Genomic DNA, 14,736 nt, shown 5'->3' with positions numbered 1-14,736 from the left:
ATCTGGTAGCCCCGGTTGAGGTGCATAGGCTGAGATGACAGTAGCTAATCTATGATGAAGCACTAGTCTAATCTTAAGTACTCTGTCACTTACTCTAACGACCTCGATTACCTTATCCACCCATTTCTCCGCTAGAAGTATTCCTACGCCCCCGACCCCGTCAGTGTTCCCTGCCCAGAAAATCTTGTACCTGTGTTCTTTGCCTGTGAGGAACCTCGCAGTACCTCCTCTCCATCTTACTTCCTGGATGCAGCATATATCTACGCGTCTCCGTTGAAGCATCTCAACAATTTCACCAGATCTACCTTTCAGCATGCCGACGTTGAGAGTGCCAAGCCAAGAGAATAGTTAGTTGATGGCTAAAAAGGTACTAACTGGTATAAAAGGGAGTATTGTATTATCCAGAGTATAAGATGCACATTTTCTATAAAAAAAAAAAAGCTCTGCATCTAATGCAGCCATATTACGGATGGGAAACTGAATACCTTAGGTTAGAGAGCTGAATGAGTGTCTAAGTTCTATGGGAACAATATTGAAAACCTGCCAAATTACAGTTTGTTAGTACAAACTCATGGGAAATTGCTTATGGTGCTTTGGCAATTACGTGAAGAGGTCATGTCATTTCTTTTGGCCTCCTTCAATTGGATACATAACCCACATTTGATATGCATCTTATGTTATTTGAAGAGTCTGTTACATTTAAGAAACATTTTTTAATTATCTAAATGAAAAATTCTCCTAGCATGCTGAAAAGAATGCTAAATTTTTATCTATTTGTCAACTGTTTGCAACAAGTGGATGACAACAAAATCATAGCAGTGGTGCTCCACTCTAGTAGTGGATGGCAGTAATACAAAACACAGCCAGAAATACAAGTTTTACATCCTGTATAATAATTCTCCTGATCAAAACATAACCAGCTATACATCTGATTGGAAAGTGGATAAAACTGAAATATGATAATTGTGTAACATAGTTGATTTATAATAAATTTATGGTTTCATAATTTATCCCAGTATATTTTCACAATGTTATAGTTACATGCAAAAAAATATACATTGTTCCCTCCAAAACCATGTTAAAATATCATTCACTAGGTATGATGAAACTTACTAAATTTGTTTTTTTTTCTCCACAGAATATCCATGTAAAATAAAAGGGCATCTTGTGCGAGACTGTGTCTTATACATTAGCAAATATGGTATACAGTGGATAAAGCTCTGTAATTTAATAACTTACCAGACACAAAATTCATTGCTCCATTTTCTTCGTCATCCCAATCCTTCTCAGAGATAAGTGGGGGAGCAAAGGAAATCAGGTTATCATAAATTCTGTAAAGAAACATAAAGCCATATTTCATTACTAAGAACAATCAAAACTTGGTTTTAATGATGTGTGAGTGCATGTAAAAGAATGAGTGTATACAGCTTCATGTTTGAACATTTTATGTCAGTGAATGTGTGAAGTGTGCAGATGAAAATATGTGTAAGGACCCGGAACAACAACATACTTCACTGTAAATTTTAGAGGGCTACAACTGCCCTAAAATTAACCAATGTTAGTTTGCAGTTGAGACTTCAACCCGTCTAGTGACTTTATAAAATAGCTTGGAGATATACCAACGTATTTGGCTTTTATATATATATATATATATACACACACACTACACTTTAACAATTGTGCCACCAGTAATTACTCACTGTGTAATAAAATCACATCCTTTTAAAATACATTATCAATAGTATCAGGTCCACAACCTAATGACAGTGTTCATCTGCCATATAGATGTAATGAATCTCCAAAAACTATAACTATGTATGTTCTCTCCACTAAATAAAAAATAAAGGACTGTACTGTCTCATGTTCCTGGGCATAACATCTTGTCTCCTAACACTGTCTCTTAGTGCATTCATTCAGGGAGCAGGTACTTGGCTTTTCTTAGCCAATTAGCAGTGACAGCATTGTATCCACAAGGAGTCACTGACCCAAGCACTGTCCCTATATATCCATTTACTACTAACTACAGTATATGAAGCCAACTAATGGCATCTATGGCACATGGTATTACCATAGCAAAATACCTGCCCAACTACACCAACAACAGATCTATCTAACTTCAACAGCGACATATCCACCAAACTACAACAGTGATACAGCCATCCATTCAACTAAAGTGACATACTTACCCAACAGTTAAGGTTTTCAAATAGTCAATCACTTTCTCGGCGTTCCTCATATCTTCCTTGCAAACATCTTCACTGACAGCTAGTTTGAGGGCCATGGCTAGGTTCTCAGAGAAACTCTTGTAAGTTGATAGGTAATCTCGAATGCTACCAGGTTGTGGTGTGGTGCCATAATCTTGTTCTTCAAGCTTTAAAGACATATTTAGATAATTCAAATTCTCACTCCCATCTAATACAAACAGCATGAAATAGTTATGATCATCAGAGAGTTTAAACACACAGGTAAGAAAATATCAGAACAAAGTACCGTTACTATACCTCAAAAAATGAGGCTCTAGTCATGATGGTGGTGGTGGTGATGAAGAGGCAGTCATTAAGGATGTTAGTCTCTTTGGCAAAGAATATACTGGTATGACTATCTGTTATTGTTACATAAGCATACTGGAATAACTTTCAGGTTTTGTTACGTAAGTTCAAAACTTGAAATTTTAAAACATGGCAAAACCAGAAAGCTGTTTATATCTATGCCTTTCCCAAAGTTGTTGTCAACTTAAAAAACAGACTTTGGGAAATAAGAGTTGAACTTATGACTTTGTGGTCATAAGTTGTCCAGTATTTTGCCTACAACATCAACACCGATCACCATTATACACCAAAGACTCCAATTCCTGCAGCCACTACACATCAAAGGCATCAAATTCTATTGACATCACACATCTAGCAAATCCATACAGCACAGAAGAAAGGAAATTAATTTACCTTTGCTACTGACTTCAGAATGGTACGGATCTCTGACATCAGCTTATGATGGGAAGCCACTATAGCCTTGATGGCACTGACTTGGTGGGTTAAATTATCCTGAAAAGGAAGCAAATATTTGTTATGATACAAAATGTGACTGACATGTAGAAAATAATGGCAACTCTCTACTCTATTAGCTATAACAAATAATTGTTGGAAGGTTCACACATCAAATTTAGTACACACATCAGACTTAACATTTTCTACAAAGTAAATATCACAAGTATATTCTATACAAATGCTAATGAGTCAAACAAATTAACCACCACATGATTGTTGAGATTAACAGAAATAACAGTCATATCTCCTTCAATTCAAACTGTAGCATCTTCAGAAAGAAAGGACATATTGAACAATATATATAATGAATATAATAAAAGTTGATATTTTTTAATCTTATATTTATTACGTAAACAAATACAATATTACATATTAAACTAGTATTCGGAACATAAATTAACAAGAAATTTTGATTGTTTTAATTTAGATTGCTTTAAATCATGAAATCTGTATGATAGATTCAGGGCAATCTCAGGTATGTTAATATCATCAGGTTTCAGTAGATATTTGCCCACCTAGTTGAGTGGTTTGTTAGCTTTAACATAAATTTGTTCTCTTAACACTTTTGTTACCATATTTCTTTTGAAATACACTGCCTTTGTTTCAATTAGTTTTGTAAAAATAAAGAATTAAAAATAACTGTCCTTATTAAGCTGCTGTTTAGATCAAATTAGCATAAAATTCTAATGGAAAGTTTTGGTTTAGGTCATTTTATAACAGGCAGTTTGTATCATAGATCCAGGGGTAGTTTCAGGCAGGTTGTTATCTAAAGGGTTAAAACACAAGGAGCAAAAGAAAACACCTGTTACCTTGGCAACGTCCAAAGATTCTTTTAATCTATGGAATTTGGATTTCACTTCCAAAATTTCCTCAGAAATAGTTTCTAGTGTAGTCTTCACATAGTTTTCGTCAATAGGCTGTCCATTACATGGAGTCTAAACAAAAGAAATGGTTCAGTAATGAAATTTACATTTTCAGAGAATTCTACAAATTGTATGTGAATCTGAAGATTTTGTAGAATAGTCTTAACCACATTGCCAACTTATATTTATATATCTATTTTCTTTCCAACATTTTCTCCATAGCAAAAAATATTATAGTTCTTAATATTACCTGAGAATGAAACAAATGTTGGCTGTGATACAAAATGAAGACAACTCCTCTGTCTCTTTCTAGTTGTGGCAAATAAATTGCTGGACAGTTCACACATTAAGCTGAATGCTTTCTACAAACTAAATGGCACAGATACATTTTATACAAATACCAATGAACCAAAGTAACCTCTACATGATTATTCAGATGAGAAGAAATAGCAACCAAATCTCTTTCAATCTTAAAAAAAGGACACACTGGACAATCATCATCATCATCATCGTTTAACGTCCACTTTCCATGCTAGCATGGGTTGGACAGTATTCCTAAATACAAAAATGCTGAGGTGGTTATGGTCAGAACACCTTTGACTTACCAAGTACAGATTTTGGAATGGCCTACCCATTCAGAGTTCAAATCAGTAGTCAGTGTTTTCATTTGTTTTGGGGCGAGAATGTTACCAGTAGTAGACTAGTATCTTATCCACAGAAAGCTTTACCCTGCATCTGCTTCAATATGAAGAGCAACCCTTAAAAGAGGTTTATAGTTACATTTTCATATTATTGGTGCATGGTCAAATGGTTAAGGAGTTCAATTCTTAATCATAAGGTTCGAAGTTTGATCTCATGTGTGGCACAATAACCTCAAGCTCACCTTAACCTGATCAACAAAATTTGGGTAAACATAAACCACATGGAAGCAAATCAAGAGGACAGTACTTGTGGTCTGCAGGCCCCAATCTTACCTCAACACTGTCACTTAACATTGCTGTGGTGATTCTCATTGAATTTTACATTAAATTGTAAAAGTGTCTGAGGGATATTCAGCCACTTATGCTATACTACAAAGAACTTGTGGTTACATCAGATGAACAACTGGAACCCTGATTTGTGGAAACCTATGTGAAATGCATTAATAAGATTGCTAAAATTAATATTGTCAATAGGTGTATGCATGGTTGGGTGAGTAGTTAGTCTGGTTCCTAACCACATGGTTTTAAGTTCAATCCTACGGGGCAGCAACTTAGGTGAATGCCTTCAATAGCTCTGAGCCAACAAAACCCTTGTGGATTGATTTGTTAGGAAGAAAGTGTGTGTGTGTGTGTGTGTGTGTGTGTGTGTGTGTGTGTGTGTGTGTGTGTATGTGTGTGTGTGTGTGTGTGTGTGTGTGTGCGTGCGTGCGTGTGTGTGTGTGTGTGTGTGTGTGTCCATCTGAAAATCACTTTGCTAGGTAGTGATATTGATGATGTTTCCCCTGTCAACAAGTTGTGTACTGGTTTTGTACCATCAAAGGTGAGTGGAATAAGAGATCCCTTACTTGAAAACCAGGTAAGGGTTAGTGGCAGGGAGGGCATCTCTGTAAAACAGTGCCTCAACAATGTATTTGTCAAACCCATGCTAGCATGGAAAAAAAAATGTTTGAAAAATTAATGGATGAATTAAATTATTTATTAAACAAGTGGAGGCAGAAAGAACCAAGATTATTATTGTAATTTGGTCAAATTAATAAATCAATTAATGCTAATGAGAGAATTTAGAAACTATATATATATATAGGACTATCACCTTGGTGAGCATCAGCAGCTCTTCTTGATCAGTTACAGAACTTGCAGTGGATTCAGCAAGCACACAACTTTCTCGACATCTGAAATGGATGAAATACTATGTGGGTTAAACATGGTATCTGAGGGAAGGGAAACAATTTAAACAAATAACGAGTGTGTGAACACACTGCATGTATAGTCTACATGTGTGTGTGTATGTGCATGTTTGTATTGGGTGTTGATGTGCAAGGAGTGTTTGATACGTATTTTAAACAAGCTATCCAAATATAAGGACAAGCCCTGACACTAACATATTACTGAGATATCTTGGTGAGAGAATGGAAAGTGGAGAGGAGCATCACTTGGACACTGAAGTGTAAGAAAGTTTATAGCGAGAGAGAGAGAGAGATGGAGTAGTGTGGAGTGGCTTACAGAGGGTGATGTGTAGAGAGATAGAAGAGCTAGAGGGGCAAAAAACGAGAGAGATCAATAAAGATAAAGTGACACAGCAAAAAAACAAAAAAACAAAGCAGCAAATAAATAAATATACAGATATAAACAAACAAGAATAATTACCTGTTGATCAAATTCATAAAATTATTATCAGATGTCAAGGCTTCAGGTGTGCGAGTGCGGAAGGCTTCGAAATGCAGGATACCTTGGCACATAGTCACTACATCAGAGGCCAGTTTACTCTCCATCTGGAATAGAGAATGGTTAGAACACAAGAATGACAACAAGGAGTTGCAGTTGATATGGTACACTGAATAATTAAGCTATACTGAACATAGTTAAATAAACATACATTAACAACACCTAGTGGGTTACCATATAATATAAATAACAGACCATCACCTGAGAACAAATGAGAGAGCCTCTACGTAGTTGTTCAATCTGCTAGGAATAACAGTGAAAATTCCCTCAAATTACATCTTATATAAAAATAAAAAAAGTACAAGGAAGGGAACATTGCATAATATACTATATACTCTGAAATATACAAAAGACAGGATGGTCATAGCAGGAATATATTTAATCATGATTCAGGTTAATCAAAAGTGAGCTTTAACTCAACAATAAATCATCATTCAAACCAAAGAGACAACCTTTACATGGTTACTTGCCCTACTAAGAATAACAGTGAAAATTCCCTAAAATGATGCTCTTTACATTAGATAAGGTGGTGTCAAAACTATTAACAATACAGTTGATGGAAAGTACCTAGGGAATGTTCTGCGTATTAAATTACATGGGAAAATGCGAGCATGAAAAGTCATATTCTTAAGATTACAAACCTGGAAAAGTACAGGACAAGTTATTACACCTGTAAAAGTATAGGACAGGCTATTACTTCTAGCAAAGAATAAGAAACTTTTTACTTAAAATATTGCAGCAAAGAATGCCAGTTCTTCTAATTTATCACTCTTTACAGTTCTCATCTTTTAAATTTATTGTACAAAACTGTTTAGCTAATTTGTAAGTTTGTCTAATTAGTCACCTTTTTCTGCATTTAAGGTAGTAAATTAGCCAAATTCTACTTAAATAAGTATAGTGTTATTTGTAAACTATAATAAAATAAATTTTAATATTCAAATTTTAATTTTAGCTGCAATATTTTAAGTAAACATTTCTTATTCTTTACTTTACTAGAAGTAATAGCTTGTCCTGTACTTTTCCAGGTTTATAATCTTAAGAATATGACTTTTCATGCTCGCATTTTTCCATGTAATCCATGAATTTTTCAGGCATTGCTGTTGTAAGATAATTAATAATGTGTCAATTAATAATTTAAAATTTTACCTTATAAAATACTGAAAGATAATATTTCAATTTTTCCATGTAAGTGATGATAATATTTCAATTTTTTTCCTGTTTCATTTAAATATATGTTGTGATTGAATTATTTGATATTACCCATCCACACCAAATTAATGGCAGAGATTTTTACCATGTTGTTGGTTGCACCGTGGCTCATCAAAAGTTATAAACAACAAGACCCAAAACCGTCAGTTATGAGGCTCACCTTAAATAACCTAATTTTGTAATATTAGGAGGTCACAGGAATTCATTCAACGAAAAAAAAAAGATTTCCAATGATTCTGGGATTGGGGGGAGAACCCCCCCACCCCATTTTTTCTGAACCAAAATAAGGGATTTGCAGCATATTAGGAGGTCAGGGTATTTGATTCCATGCAAAAAGTCAAATCTTTTTTTTTGTCTTAGTGAAAATCGTGTGGGTGTTAATATAGAAATTGACTGTAGTGTTGTTATTTAGCCTCAAATCAACCCTGATACAGCAAACCTATCATCAAAGACATTTCAGCCTTCAGCAAACCATCTTTTTAGGGATAATCTAGGACATTACGTGGGGATACTTTGGCTGCTATTTTTAGCATGTCTAGCGACCAAGTAGAGGCACTTTCATATGTTCAATTGCATGATGAGATTTTTTTACACATCGAATTAGTCCAAACCTCACAGCCATTGTATCTCTAATACTTTCCAAATCTTAGTGTCATAAGTTTAAAGATTTGCATGTGTCAGAAATCAATAATCATTACATATCAGAAGAGCAAAAATGGTGGTAGAGAGCTGTGAAATTGAATCACATTCCCTGCAGCTTGTTGCCACAAAGATAAAAATTGTATTGTACTTCCTTTAAATTTGGTAAAATAAATACCAACAATATACAATGATTGAGTCAAAAACAAACAGCTACACATTATTAGATGCTCATCACCAATAATTATCTTTCCTTGCAGTGGCTGGTGCTTCCAATAAGACGTGCACGCACACACACACACACACACACACACACACACACACACAGAGTATTCCAGATCATAAAATCATAAAGTGAATTATATATATTCCTTAGTGAATTATGTAGTTACAAACCTCATAAACTGTTTTTCTTGCAGTAGAATCTTCTTCAAACTGACTCATTACAAGATTTAGTGAGGGGTTAGCACCAGCAGCCCACCTTAGTCTCTGGCCGATGCTGGCTTCCAGTTGACTGTAGCGTTCCATGCAGCAAACCAAATTGTTTTTCTGACTAATCAAAGAGGACGTACTCTGGAAATAAAACACACAGAAATTATAAAAATGATTGACTAACTTACAAAAAAGTAATTAAACAAATAATTATGATTAAAGTTAGGACTGTTCAAAAAACTATAATGGAGTTAGAACAACTCCCATTGTCATACATGTTTGGAAGTAACTTGTGGTCTCAAGTAAGATCAGTCATAGACATTTAGATAACTTAGTTTAGGATTATGAAAGCTATCTACTTTTACAGGTTCAAGTGTAACTGATTCACTATATCAGGATAAGAATGATTATTTTCAATAGATGATTTTAATACATATTAATCTCTAGTCATAGTTACCTATGTTCAGTTCATAAACAAATAATCATAATATACAATTAAGATACAGTAAAGACGTACGAAATGCTGCAAGACTGACCTACTCTTTGAAATTTAACTATCCATTCTAGCATGGGTGGGATGATTTTTGTGAACATGTCTGTAAATTGTAGTTTTATCAAGTGAGGCGATGGTACTGATGGACACCTTCGTATTGTTAACCACTCAACCATCAAACAGAAGTGGAACATACTTGTTAGCTAAGTAGACAAAGGCAGAGTTATGTTTTTAAGTTTTAGGCTGACCCTGATGAAAGGCATTTCAGCCAGGAACATCTTGTTGTCATAAAAGTACTAGAACCACATTACCTAATGTGTCATGTCCTCCTATAAGGTAGAAGGGTATGATTTAAGGAAGATTTGATCTGTTGTTTACAACAGATCAAGTAATTACAGAGGCTCTCTCATTAATGTAGTTTGCCAACAAACAAAACAGAATACCTTTAGTAAAATGGTTTGAACTCATGGTCATATAGTTAGTATTCAGGGCCCCAGTCAAATGGTCATTGTGCCTCATATTAAGAGAGGAAACGAATTTTGATAAGGAGGGAAAACAAAAAACCCCAATGAACTGCAACTACAGCCAGTCTAAACATCCGCATTATCATTACTGACAGCAGATATTAATATAAATCTAAGCACTGATAACATAAAATGCATTGAAATAATTGTCGTTTTCTATCAGATATACAATCATATGGCATACAAAATAACATTACCTTCCGCATTTCTGACATAATTGTAGCTCTACTTGGCATCACCATCTGGTTGTGGTGGCCTCGGGCATTGATAAAGAGGTCCTCATGGAGCCACTGATAGCGAGCAAGTTGCAACTGCACTCTCTGTAGACTGGCCTTCACTAGTGCAATGTTTTCATCGAGGCGCCTGCAAGCAGTATAAATAAATAAAATAGAATAAGATATATTACAAGATCACACAGTTACAAATTCAATCTTTTGTACCAGTACAGCTGTGAACCATTCACATTATTCTATATATATATATCAGTCTAGCAAGCTGAAAATAGACATCAGTCTCATTTCCTGAGTGGTTGATAACTAGGGGAGAAGGAACAAGCAAACATCTACCTTTAAAAATACTTCATTTATTCATAATCATCATTTAACATCCATCCCCCATGCTGATACAGGATGGACAGTTTGATATGATCCAGTGAATTGAAGGACTGCATTGTGTACCAATGTCTGTTTTGGTATAGTTTCTATGACTGGATGCCCTTCCTAATGCCAACCACTTTACAGTGTGTACTGGGTGTAACTGAGTAGGAGTGCATTATTGAGTGAGGTGTCTTTATGTCAGGTATTGAAAGGTTTAAAATATGATAAAGATACAGAAACATGTGTCTTGCTTTAGAAGAGATACACGGTTACCCAAGCAGGAAAGTGAGAAAATGATGGTGGAGATGAAGTGTCAGAGCATACCCTCAAGTTACAATAAGGTGAATATAAGAGAGAATAGGGAAGGGTGGATGGTAAGCTTGTGAGAGTGTGAAAAAGTGACAAATGGTTAGAAATGAAGATAGAGGGGAATACAGTGAATAGTGAAGATAAGTGGTGAAGAAAATAGGAGTGGAACAGGGAGGAGAAGGTGATAAGTGTCAGTACATAAGGAGTCGGATGGTGGAGAGCAGCATCCAAATATCAGGTCATCCCATAAGTTCTGTCCGATTTTTGAATAAAGAAAACAAGTGATCAAATGTTATATTTAATTGAAATTCAATTATCAATGTACGTTCCCTGATTATCTATGACTTCCTCCCATCTATTTAGAAGCTTTTTAATCTCATCGATGTAAAACTCTTTTGGTTTCAAAGCGAAGAACTCTGAAATGTCAGTTTCGACCTCCTCCTAGATTGCAAAAGTTATGTCCCCCAAATGATTCTGTAAACTACGAAACAAATGATAGTCTGAAGGAGCAAGGTCGGGAGAATAAGGTGGATGAGGAACTTTTTCCCAACCAAGCTCTTCGATCTTCTGTGATGAGATCTTTGCAGTGTGGGGTCGCACATTGACCTGATGAAACATCACTCCTTTTCGATTCACTAAAGCAGGTTTTTTTTTCTTTCAAAGTTTGGTTCAAACGCTCTAATTGCTGACAGTAGACTTGAGCATTGATTGTTGCATTAGGTGGTAATAATTCAAAGTGAATTACTCCTTTGCAATCCCACCAGATAGAGAAAAGAACCTTTTTCCCATGAAGTTCCCTCTTCAGTTGTGGTTGAGTTTTTCCCTTTTACTAAGCCACTCTTTACGACTTAACGTTTCGATAGAAGATCCATTTTTTGTCACCAGTCACAAGTCTATCCAAAAAGGGTGAAATGAGTTTGCAAGAATGGAGAGAAGAGCAGATGTCAACCAGGGATTTGCAGTTGCTTTCAGACAATTCATGAGGTACCCATTTTCCAAGTTGTTGAAGATGACGATGAACAGTTGTATGGTTTGAACTAAGCTTTATTGCCAATTCTTCAACTGATAATGCAGGATTTTCTTCAAGTAATGCCTCAAGGAGCTTATCATTAAACTCAACTGGACGTCCTGTTCGATCTTCATCTTCAAGGCTGAAATCTCCACTTCTGAATTTTGCAAATCCTCTTCTGCAAGTTCTTTCATTCAAGCATTCTTTCCCATAAACTGAGTGTATGTTTTGAGTTGCTTCGGCTGCAGAGTTTCCTTTTTTGTACTCATAAAGCATTATGTGCCTTAAATGCTCTTTGGATACTTCCATGTTAGAAAGGGTTTTAATCAAAGAAATTTTAATTCTATTATTCTGTAAAATAATTAATTAGTTTAAATGTACACAAATGCATAAAAATGATTTTTATTTCCATTAGACATTCTAAAATACTATTAAGTTTCATTCAATTTTTGAAAAAGTAAAATTGGACAGAACTTATGGGATGACCTGATATATTTAAATTATTCTACTAAACTGGCTTTATTTTTTACATCTATTTTTTTTTAATGTTTGCATAACCAAAATGGCACACACTTTGGAACAATTCCTTTTTTCTTGGATGTTCATCTTACTGCTCACTAGTCAACTTTAGTGTCGACGTGGAGATTTTGTTTTGTTTATCAGTCAGATAAACAAAAGCATGTTTGCTGTTTTTGATCAGTAACATAATATAAAATGTGAACTTATGATTATGTAATCAGTGGTCCACTACTTTAACTTGTTGCTTGCCTAATGAAATAAATAAAGAGAGATAGAAATACATTTATTTATTCAATGCTGTTTATCTTCACTAGCATGGTGGTTTTACATGCTTTCAGTTGGATGCCTTTCCTACTGTCTTTGAAAGTAGGAAAGTCATCCAACTTGTTAGTCAGAAAAAGCTGAGCCAAGGACAATACTGAATTTTGCCAACCAAATGCTCATCATCCAAACATTTAATTTCACAACCAGTGCTTCATTACAGCAATGTGAAAGAGATGAACAGTAATATCTTCCCAGAGCCTTCATTGCACATCCTATTAAGGTCCTGCAAAGAGCTTTCAAGTGGAAAAAAAAGACATTATTATTGTTTGGTGGGAATACATTGGAGAGGAGGAGAAGGAAGAATTGCATACAATGTTTAGCCTGGATTTATAGACATACTAGCAGAGATACCCGGCGTTGCCCGTGTTACATGCAATTGAAGAATGAGACTTTTCTGTTATATTTTCAAGGAACTGGAATACCTATGATTCGAATTTCATCAAAATTGCACATGAGGGTTCTTTCCCTCTTTACACACCCTAAAAAAAAATTCTAATCATGACACATGTATCCCATACTATTGATCTTTATGTGCATATTCCAAAATTCCAGTCTTCTGGAACCTATAAAAAAGATTTTGCTCCTGAAAAATGGAGCTCATGGAGCTCTAAAATGTGGGAATGAAGGCCCCTATTGGGGGTGGGTGTGTTAATGTCAACCAGAGAAGTTGAATTGTTGGGAATGGTTTTAACTCGGGCCTTATAGTATGCCTGTATATATGTGAGAGTATAGTTTCACTTTAATAGTTTCAGTATGAAATTGAAAGTATTTAAGTGAAAGTATCTGACATTACAGTAGTGATATGTTATTGTTTCACTTTTGACATGCAATAGTGAAATAGTGCTCCTGAAAATGGAGCTCGTGGAGTTGGAAAATGTGGGAGTTAAGGCCCCTATTGGGGGTGGGTGTGTTAATGTCAACCAGAGAAGTCGAATTGTTGAGAATCTTTTTAACTTGGGTCTGATATGTATTGTTCGAATTTCTTTGAAATAAGAAATATATGTATGCTCACTGGGTTTGTAAAAGAGAGCAAAGCTACAGGAAAGCAAAAGATGAATGATCACGATAATCAGTCAGCTACCCTAGCCTAGTCGTTACTACTCCCCAATGTAGGATTCCTCACCATACTGGTGACAGGTACAGCTGTAAGATGCATTATGAATCTATAGCAATTGGAAGGGCATGACCGACATTTGGAGTAAAGGAAATGAAAGTGTCACCTCTGGAGTTTGCAAATGACCACTATACCGATAGGTAACTGTGCAGAAAAAATTTACAATCTATAAATGTCTTAGAACAACCAGTCACTCATCTGGGAAGGTTTTGAAATCAACGTTACCAACTGGGGACTATATGTGACCCAGTGATAATAAAAAGACTCAAAGGAGGTCTGCAACGAAATAATTTTACTCAACACTTTGCAAATGAATCAGTGGAGGCAAAGATGTGTCTCATTTACTTGACAATCTATGCACCACATTGCATAAATCACAATGTAAGTATATCTGAAAGGATAGTCTTACACTGCTGTACTGTTGAATTACAAATAATGCTCATCTGTTATGTTTGGGTGACCCTATAGCTTCCAATAGTACAACTGTATTTGTCTTTCCTTAGGAAAAATGACTAAATTGTGGGTGTGAAGTGCCCATGAAGGGGTCTTTGTAATTTCTAAGAAGAAATTTTAGAAATATGACTTTATTTGTGTGTAATATGTATGGTTAAAATTTCATCAACATCAAAAATATATGAATTTTCATGCAGGTTATGGTCGTTATGCATAGAATATAATTTCCAAATTTCATAAAGATCCATTCAGTAATTTTGATGCAGTTTTGGATTTAAAAAAAAATGACTAATGTGTGTTTGTGTGCATGTGTATATATGTATAGATATCTGTATGCATGTATATATGTGTACATATTACATGTACATCTACACATATGTATACATATACATGTATGCATATAGATCTATATCTATGGTGGTTGTCTACTCCTTAAACAGAGTTTGACCACCTCCTGCACCTACACCTTAGCCCTTTCATGGCGTCTGATGTGGCTTTTTAAACCAGACAGTGTTTTGAAAAAACACCCACACAGATTGCACCTCTGATTTGCACTACCAATACCTGCAAGTAAGTTCTGCTCATTGTGGATCCTAACATGTCTTTTAAGACCCCCATTGGATTTGCAAACCCTCTGGCACACACCACATTCAAACGTGTGCACAGACATATAATCAGAATAATCAGAATAGCTGGGTGAGGTTTGTTTTCCATGGGTTCGCAGGTGAGATTTGAGGCCAGCCAAGGACAGACATGGTCTGTCACAGACTGTGCACACAAAA

General features: G+C 35.3%; 1 protein-coding gene across 3 annotated transcripts in view; it reads right to left on the bottom strand.

Annotated features, from left to right (window-relative positions):
- The window catches only part of LOC106882826 (serine/threonine-protein kinase SMG1), a 197,669-nt gene that overhangs the window by 12,249 nt on the left and 170,684 nt on the right, over positions 1 to 14,736 (bottom strand). For all 3 annotated transcript variants that reach the window (XM_052969574.1, XM_052969573.1, XM_052969575.1), the window contains 8 exons: positions 9,828 to 9,993; positions 8,578 to 8,754; positions 6,256 to 6,380; positions 5,702 to 5,780; positions 3,854 to 3,979; positions 2,943 to 3,041; positions 2,187 to 2,371; positions 1,240 to 1,331 (listed from right to left, as the gene is read on the bottom strand). In XM_052969574.1, coding sequence (XP_052825534.1) covers positions 1,240 to 1,331; positions 2,187 to 2,371; positions 2,943 to 3,041; positions 3,854 to 3,979; positions 5,702 to 5,780; positions 6,256 to 6,380; positions 8,578 to 8,754; positions 9,828 to 9,993 — 1,049 coding nt within the window. The remainder of the gene's footprint in view (positions 1 to 1,239; positions 1,332 to 2,186; positions 2,372 to 2,942; positions 3,042 to 3,853; positions 3,980 to 5,701; positions 5,781 to 6,255; positions 6,381 to 8,577; positions 8,755 to 9,827; positions 9,994 to 14,736) is intronic.

This window comes from Octopus bimaculoides, chromosome 7 (genome assembly GCF_001194135.2).
Source record: "Octopus bimaculoides isolate UCB-OBI-ISO-001 chromosome 7, ASM119413v2, whole genome shotgun sequence".
NCBI classification, from domain to species: domain Eukaryota; kingdom Metazoa; phylum Mollusca; class Cephalopoda; order Octopoda; family Octopodidae; genus Octopus; species Octopus bimaculoides.
This window is presented reverse-complemented; position numbering and strand designations above follow the sequence as displayed.